Source organism: Lactuca saligna, chromosome 8 (genome assembly GCF_052625555.1).
Source record: "Lactuca saligna cultivar CGN05327 chromosome 8, ASM5262555v1, whole genome shotgun sequence".
NCBI lineage: Eukaryota > Viridiplantae > Streptophyta > Magnoliopsida > Asterales > Asteraceae > Lactuca > Lactuca saligna.
In genome coordinates, this window is record NC_136424.1 from 38,568,665 (window position 1) to 38,578,012 (window position 9,348).

Here is a 9,348-nt window from a genome sequence, read left to right on the forward strand (position 1 = left end):
AAAATAAACAGTATTATATATAATAATCGCCATTGATTTTTGATTTATAGGATGATTTAATTTGCAAAAGGAAAAAGGAAAAAATTGATTATTTGATGGTTGTTTTTATTGAAGGCAGAGGGATAGGGGGACAAGAGCGTATCTTGAAAAAATCCTGAAAATTCGATTCAGTTGCATTTATAAAGTAATATAGCCAAACATATCCTTCTTTTATTATTAATTTCCCCCTAATTTCCTATTCTTCCTCCATTATTAAACAACTCATGTTTATACCAAGTTAAACACACTTCATTCTATCCAAAATACACCTTGGCTTTCGTTGTTTTCCCCTCTTTTCTGTCTCTTGCTTTTGCTTTGCTGTTCAAAAATCTTCTAGTTTGGCTTCCATTGATATGCTTTCTTTCTTTATTCAAAATCACAGATAAAAACACAGTGAATGTGCTAATGTTTGTCTCCTTCCTTCACGCCTGTGTTTTTCTTTAATATAATTAATTTAGGGTTTCCAGTTTTCACAACAACTTCGATTTTTTAATTCGATTCAAACCCAAAGTTCCTTTGGAATTTGAGCTTTCTGTGCATCTTTTTAGGGCTGCAAACACAGCCATGCTTGTTCCCTTTGAGATGAATTTTTAACCCTTTGGGAATTCTTTCAAAATACCCTTTTTGGTGTTTCTGTTCCTTCTTCTTTTTCTCTCTCTAACTCACTGTCACTGTGTGAAACTCTGATGAATTTCTTGTCTTTGATTATTATTCTTTAGTGGGTTTTCTGGGGTTGTGTGTTTTCTTGACTAAATTCACACAAAACAATGTCGCAATTATTTTGTTTTAGAAAAAACTTTATAATAAATTACTGAAAAAGTTCTCTGTCCTTTGAAGAACAAAACTTTATATAAATCCTCATACCTTTCTTTCCAATTTTACCCTCATGTTTTCGATTCACTGAAAAAAATGGGTTTGAAAATGCAAGGCCATGGCAATGGCCACCATCACTTGGTGGCTGTGAGTTTGAATGAACAGCAACTCGGAACCAAACGAAAGTACCGAACTTATTTTCCAAGAACAAATCAAGGAAAATACTTAGCATTATGGATTATCACTTTCGGGTTTGCAGCGATTTATGTTTATAGATGCATCGATGAAGGGCATCAAGAGAGAATTGAAGAAGGTTTAGTGAGTATGTGTGATCAAAGGGCAAGAATGTTGCAAGATCAGTTTAGTGTTAGTGTTAATCATGTTCATGCTCTTGCTGTTTTGGTTTCGACTTTTCATTATTACAAGAACCCTTCAGTAATTGATCAGGTTTAAATTTTTTTTTCCCCCTTTATGTTTGTGTATTATGCTCTGCATTTTCACCTTTTATGTTGTGTATGTTTGTTTTTTGTATTTTTTTTTTCTTCTCGCACATTTTTGGGCAATTCAAGAAACAGAGTTATGATTAGGTGTTCTTGATTTTGGACAAAATTAATTTCTGGGTTTTCTTGATTTTATCTTTTTCTTGATTTTGAACAAAATTAATTTCTGGGTATTCTTGATTTTACCCTTTTCTCGATTCAATTTGAACAATAATAATCATAATTCTCGATTGTGTATTTTTTTTTTTTCTAATTTCTTGATCTTCTTTACTGTGTTTTTAGCTAAATTAATGTCCATTATTACAGATCCAACGCAGCTAATTCTCTGTTTATAGCACTTGTTTTTTCTTGAAACTTTTTAAATTCATGTCGAATTTGAAGGTGGAAAGTTGGGTCATTTGACTTTAAAAGTCAAAGGAAAATGGCGAACCTAATAAATAGTTAAATACTCAACTTGCCTTCATCTTCGATCGGAAATTTGAACCTAAATTCATATGTTTGATGATGGATGCAGGAAACATTTGCAGAATATACAGCAAGAACAGCATTCGAGCGACCTCTATTAAGCGGTGTAGCGTATGCACAAAGGGTAATGAACTCCGAGAGAGAAGAATTCGAGAGTCAACATGGTGGGACAATAAGAACAATGGCGAATAAAGAACCTTCACCTCATCGTGACGAATATGCCCCCGTGATTTTCGCTCAACAAACTCTTTCGTATCTCAACTTGCTAGATATGATGTCCGGCGAGGTGAAAATTTTGTCAATTTCTCAATTTCATCAACTAATCCGATGAATTTCAAAAGCTTAAAACTGATAAAACCCTAATTTGATCGCAGGAAGATCGAGAAAACATCTTGAGAGCTCGATCAACCGGCAAAGCAGTGCTCACAAGCCCTTTCAAACTCTTGGGTTCTCATCATCTCGGAGTCGTTTTAACCATTCCTGTTTACAAATCCAAACTCCCCCCAAATGCATCTGTTCGCGATCGAATTGAAGCTACAGCCGGGTACTAATTCTTCCTTATCCCATTATTCCGTATCCCACTTGTTGATTCGACGATGAAATTCAACGATTTTGTCTTTGAAAACAGATATCTCGGTGGAGCATTTGACGTGGAGTCTCTGGTTGAAAATCTCCTCGGACAACTCGCCGGAAACCAGGAAATCGTCGTGAAGGTATATGACGTCACCAACACGTCAGACCCTCTGATAATGTACGGACGTCAGACTGAAGAAGGTGACCAGTCACGTACACGTGTCAGTAAGCTAGACTTCGGTGATCCGTTCAGAAAGCACCAGATGACTTGCAGGTATCTTCATAAACCTCCGATCTCATGGACGGCGACCATCTCCGCCATTTTGGGTTACGTCATTGTTTTATTAGTCGGATACATGTTCTACACCGGCGCCATTCATATCGTTCAAGTTGAAGATGATTTTGATATCATGCAACAATTGAAAGTCCGAGCAGAAGCTGCCGATGTTGCTAAATCTCAGTTTCTCGCTACTGTTTCACACGAAATCAGAACCCCCATGAACGGAATCCTTGGTATGCGTCATTTTCGTTAATTTCCCCCCTTTTTCTCTCCATCTTTTTGTTCGATTTTGTCTCTGATTTTCAATTGGGGTAACAGGAATGCTTGCGTTACTTCTTGATACGGATTTAAGTTCAACGCAAAGGGATTACGCTCAAACGGCTCAAGCTTGTGGACGAGCTTTGATTACTTTGATCAACGAAGTTCTTGATAGAGCCAAAATCGAAGCTGGGAAATTAGAACTTGAAGCAGTTCCGTTTGATCTTCGATCAATTTTAGACGATGTTCTCTCGTTGTTCTCAGAAAAGTCCCGCCATAAAGGAATCGAGGTAAATTTTCTTAAAAATTGTTGCTAAATTGATCTCAATTTCGTTTAATCAAAGTTATATCTGATTCTATTCTTCTTCATAACTTCTCGGAAATTGAAGCTCGCTGTTCTTGTATCCGATAAAGTTCCTCAAATTGTAATGGGGGATCCGGGAAGATTTAGACAAGTGATTACAAATCTCGTTGGGAATTCTGTTAAAGTAAGTAAATTTGGTGATTTTGATTGTCTCGAATTATATAAAGAACGTTTTTCTTAAGTTCTTATAAGATGTAATTTTTTTTTGATAGTTTACTGAGCAAGGGCATATATTTGTTCAAGTTCATCTAGCTGAACATTCAAAAGCTGTTCTTGAATCAAAATCTGACACGTGTATGAATGGAAGATCTGATGGACAATTCAAAACATTAAGTGGTCGTGAAGCAGCAGATGATCGAAACACATGGGACAAATTCAAACACCTAATGTCCGATCAAGAATTCCCATTCCCACCTTCTCAAAACGTTTCTCTAATGGTTTCCGTTGAAGACACCGGAATCGGAATCCCATTACACGCACAAGACCTCGTTTTCATGCCATTCATGCAAGCCGACAGCTCCACATCTAGACACTACGGCGGAACCGGAATCGGATTAAGCATTTCCAAGTGTCTGGTGGAATTAATGGGCGGTCAAATAAACTTCATCTCACGCCCACAAATCGGAAGCACGTTTTCCTTCACATGTGTCTTAAAACGATGTGAAAAAACCACAATCACCGATCCAAAAAGACCAAATTATGATGATCTCCCAACTTCATTCAAAGGTCTAAAAGCCACCGTGGTGGACAACAAACCGGTTCGCGCAGCGGTCACTCGATACCATTTGAAGCGGTTAGGCGTATCCGTCGACGTCGTTAGCAACATCGGAATCGCGGTTTCCGATTCCGATTCCGGTCGTCGGCCGGATATGATTCTAGTCGAGAAAGACGTGTGGTTGTCCAACGGGAACGTTGTAAAGTCGCCGAAGATGATTCTTTTGGCGACGAATATCACCGGAATGGAATTCGATAAGGCGAAGAACGCGGGGTTTTCGGATACTTTGATTATGAAACCGTTGAGGGCGAGTATGGTGGCGGCGTGTTTGCAACAAGTTTTGGGAACCGGAAAGAAGGTGGAACAAGGGAAAGTAATGGCGAATGGATCGGTTTATTTGAGGGGTTTACTTTGTGGGAAGAAGATTTTAGTGGTTGATGATAATCGAGTGAATCGAAGAGTTGCAGCGGGAGCACTTAAGAAATTTGGGGCGGAAGTTGAGTGTGCGGATAGCGGGAAATCGGCTCTTGATTTGCTTAAAATACCGCACGGTTTTGACGCGTGTTTTATGGATATTCAAATGCCGGAAATGGACGGGTACGTATAAATACTAAGACCTTTTGTATAATTCTTTAAAATAAAATTTTAATAAAATGTAAAAATTGAAATAGTGTAAGCACCTATTATGGTGTTATACTATTAATCAAACACTAAATATAGTGTTAAAAGTTTCATATTTAACTAAAACACATAATTTGATTTTGGTTATAAATCATTGATCATAAAATTTATAAAATATTTGTACTAAATGATACGAGTCAATTTGTTAAAACCTAATAAATATAAGAGTTGTTTTTGTAACATTATAAAAGTTTAATAAAGATGATTTAGTGTCTACATTTTATGTTAAGTTTTCGTTAAGGGTTGGAGATAATCTAAAACCAAATAATTTGTTATCCATTTATATCATTAACCCCTAATACATACAACCAGATAAGATTGTGTTTAGCTGATGTGAGACTAGACTGACAGATTGTCTAACTAAATTACAGTTTTGAGGCTACGCGGCGGATCCGATCGATGGAAAGTCAAGCAAACGAGCAACAAACGAACGGTGGTACAATCAACGGTTCAACCACGGAATGGCATTTGCCGATTCTAGCCATGACCGCTGATGTCATCCACGCGACATTTGAAGAGTGTCAAAAAAGCGGAATGGATGGATACGTATCAAAACCATTTCAAGAAGAAAATCTCTATCAAGCAGTTGCAAAATTTTTCGAATCAAAACCCACAAAAGAGAGTTAAAAAAAAACCTAAAAAATTGCCAGCAAATTTTGCATATTTGTTATATGCTGGCGTGTGGTGTCATGTGCATACTTATATGTACTACATTTGATGGTGTTTTTGATGTGAACCGGTTAGTATAGTTTTGGTGAACCGGTTTTGTAACTTGTAACCCTAACAAAATATTCGGATCTAACTTTGATTTTTAGCTTCTTGACACGAGACAACACATACTACTATCTCTATTGTTGTGTTTGTATAGATGGGTTTTGGGAAGTGTGAGATTTGTTTGTATTGTTTTTGACTTGATATTCAGAAGCTATGACAAACACTTATTGATGTCTGTATATTTGTGTGAAGATTGTACGAATGTTTATGCAGGAAGTACAACAGAGTAGGCTAACAAACGTGTGTACTTGAATTCAAACTTGTACCTTGGGGAGTAGGTGTGTTTGTACGTTTTTCTTAAATGAGAGAAACCCCAAGAAAAGTTCACGGAAACAGAAACTAACATGCAAAATATATCCAGACAACGAAATCAAATCGGTAGAAAACGTACTTGATAAATTGATATCATATTACAACCGGGAAATTTGTACATATGGAGAGTTGTGTGTTTTAAGACAAACTGTCTCGAGTTCTTTAGGAGGCTAACCAAAAAGTCTTTAAATTCTATTTCATCTGTCACAACTCACAAACTTGAACGTTCAATCTTTTAAAAGGAAGTTAGACCAAAAGTTTGTTAGTAGAAATTGCATGTGTTTGTTTTTATAAAAAAACATCTTTTTATTGCGCAATACACGCGCAACATTTTTTATCTCGCAGCTGTTTATTTTTTAGAAGTCTTTAGAGTTAAAAACTTATGTGCATGTTCTGTTTGACGCAACACTTGTATTGCTTTTTCGAACCTCTTTCAACCTCTTCTTATTCTTTTTTCTTGCTGGAATCTTGATTATATATTGTAGAAATCTTATTTTACATTCTTTTTCATTTATTTTTGTTGATTTTTTTTATATATTGAATAATGATAATTTCTTGATGAAATATCATTATTTTTTGCTAAAATATTTTTATTTTTTTGTTGAAGTATCATTATTTTTTATTAAAATATTATAAATTCTTGCTGAAATGTCATAAGTTATTAAATTTTCGGTATTAAAAAACTATTTTGATTTATAAAATCAGTTTATTTTAATTTTTTAATATCTACAATAGCATGTAGATGTTGAAAAAACAAACACGTTTCTTATTACAGTTTGCAGCCGCTTGGTCCACCTCTTCTACTGCAGAGGGTTACAGAGATAGTTCGCAGACTTCAAGAATTTTTGCTTCAAAAAAAACAAACAACACCTAACACAATATTAAATTACAACCTCAAACCTATGTCTCTTTGTTTCATTCGAAATCTCATCATTTCATAACCAGTTAAGCTACACTAAAGACGATTGATAAAAATTCTTAAATTTTAGACATTGTCTCTGTTGGTTTGTTTTACAATGCTGAATCTTGTGAGTTGTGAATACAAGCTTTGAAGTTCTTGTTGTCAATATACTTTAAAAAAAAAAATCTTCAACATTGTCTTAATAAGTAGATTTACCACTATTATGTAGAGAGCTTATTTTATTTTTTTAACGTTTTATCTTTAGCGGTCTCATTCCAAGTGTCAAATCTTGACTTGATGCTGTGCTCCTTAATGTTTGAACCATATGGAGGTGGAACAGTATTCCTACTCTATATTTGATTGTACAAACACTATTGCTCTTTAAATGATCAGTATGCATGTGCAACAATATGACGGTTTGACTGTTTTTCACTTTTCGTATGTTTTTTTGGCATAATTTTGGACTTGAAAGTTGGGAGTCACAATTGACAAGGGATTGTGTTATAAATGTAAATTGATTATTCCAAATTTTAGCATGGATAAGGTAAGTGACTGTTTGGGTACTTTACACTTATAAGAAGATGAAATGTTACAAATTTACTATGTAAATATTAAGGGTTTATTACAAAAATTAACATATGATTATGAAAAATGTAGGGAAATGATATTAACTATTATCTATTTTCGGGAATGACCACTGATTTTAAAATGGGACATTTTGGATTCTAATGATATAATATTCAATCTTTTGTTATTTGCATCAAACGTTTATAAAAAAAAACCTTGCCACCGTTCAAATTTTACAAGTTTACTATTAGTATCATTTTTTTTTTCATTAAAAGACACTTTATGAATTTGTATCGTAGCATAATTCCTATTTGCTATGTTTTTTAACTTCTTGTCTGATTTCAGTAAAAACAAATAGTATTCTTGAAATTTATGATTTGCTCTTGAAATATCATTCACATTTTTTTATCTGCAATTCTTGGTAAAAAAAGTCCGAAATTCAAAATTTGAAAAACATCCACATTTTTTTGTTAGAAAATTTACATTTGATTTGAATCATTTGATAATAGTGTGAAAAACATGGATTTAGTTGGAAACTTTAAATTTTGGATAGGACAGTCATTTTTAGAAAATGTATGAAGATTTGGTTATAAGAGATAACTTCACATCTTTGATGGTTATCTTTTTATTATCCCAAATATTTATTTAATTGATAATAGAACTACATTCTTATTAAATTAAAAGAAGAGAGAAATTACAAGTGTTATTGATAGAAAAGCTTAAGAACTATGAACAAGAAAAAAGAGAATAAATACTAGCTAAGAACCAAATCTTAATGGGCCAAATGCTAAAGAACCTATAAACATGTGGGCTAATAATGTATGGGCTAACATCTCCCTTTAAACTTACAATGCCACAACAATAAAAATCGAAAGTTTGTCATACAAAAAACGAAATTGAGATGTCGATAGAGCCTTCGTAAAATATCCGCAAGTTGTAAGGTTGATGAAGTAAACGTAAGCGATATTGTTCTGAGATGTAAGTGATGACGGGTGAAGTGACAATCAATCTCAATGCGCTTCATCCGCTCATGGAAAACAGAATTCTTCGCGATTTGTATCGCACTTTTGTTATTACAATGCAGGGGGTAGGTGAAGAAATATGAACCCCCATATCCACAAGAAGCCACCATAACCAGAAAATCTTATATGTAGTCACAACCATAACACTATACTTAGCCTCCGTGGAAAATCTAGAGACAACATCATGTTTCTTGCTATTCCATGAAATAAGAGACTCTCCAAGAAAAACACCAAATGCGGTGGTGGATTTATGATCATGATGATTTCCATCCTAATCTACATCACTATAGGCACTTAACTCAAGAGAAAACATCGAGGGAAACTAGAAGGTCTAAACTGAGTGTCACGAAGATATCTTAGAATACGGACTACAACTCCCCAATGAACAGAGGTAGGAGTAGTAACAAACTGACTGACAACATGAACATCATGAACAATATTTGGACGAGTAACTATCAGATAAACCAAAATTTCAACAATATTCCGATAAAGATTCGGATCGGACAAAGGAACACCATTAGTAGAAGAGTACCATGCATTGGTTTCAAGAAGAGTATATACACTCTGATTGTCAGGGAGGTCCGCCCGCTCGTATAAACAAGTCATATATATATATATATATATATATATATATATATATATATATATATATATATATATATATGTATATATATACTATGAGAAAGAAGATACCCTTTCTTAGACTGAGCTACCTCAATACCCACGAAATAATGCGATAAGCCCAAATCCTTCATAGCAAATTAATGAGCTAAATCCTTAACCCTAACTAGCATGTGATTCATAGATCAAATCATATCAGATAACATGTATGTATATTTTGGGATAACTTAGTTGAGCTCGTTCGATTGCATGCACCACACCCTTTCTTGTCTTAGAAAACTCTTTTCTTAAAAAAAAACATTTCTTTAAAACAAAACTTTACCAAATCCTCAGTTTGAGTTCAGAGACATCTGAGTGTTTGTCCGAAACCCTCAAACCAAGGCTTTGATACCAACTTGTAACGTCCCAAAAATAAGACCTAAAAATTTCATTTTTTATTTTATAAAACATTAATCCAAACATT

At 34.4% G+C, this 9,348-nt stretch overlaps 1 protein-coding gene across 1 annotated transcript; it reads left to right on the top strand.

Annotated features, from left to right (window-relative positions):
• Nucleotides 1–223: 223 nt before the first annotated feature.
• LOC145012320 (histidine kinase CRE1-like) lies at nt 224–5,586 on the top strand. Its single transcript, XM_078971113.1, has 8 exons — nt 224–1,299; nt 1,867–2,103; nt 2,192–2,361; nt 2,446–2,903; nt 2,989–3,218; nt 3,318–3,416; nt 3,505–4,604; nt 5,060–5,586. The coding sequence occupies exons 1-8, from the start codon at nt 949–951 to the stop codon at nt 5,313–5,315; spliced, it is 2,901 nt and encodes a 966-aa protein (XP_078827239.1). The 5' UTR covers nt 224–948; the 3' UTR covers nt 5,316–5,586.
• The last annotated feature ends 3,762 nt before the right edge of the window (nt 5,587–9,348 follow it).

Coding starts and splice junctions, on each gene's coding strand:
- LOC145012320 (XM_078971113.1), top strand. CDS start 949: ATGGGTTTGAAAATGCAAGGCCATGGCAATGGCCACCATCACTTGGTG. Junction 1,300..1,866: donor ACCCTTCAGTAATTGATCAG/GTTTAAATTTTT, acceptor TGATGGATGCAG/GAAACATTTGCAGAATATAC. Junction 2,904..2,988: donor CCCCATGAACGGAATCCTTG/GTATGCGTCATT, acceptor TTGGGGTAACAG/GAATGCTTGCGTTACTTCTT.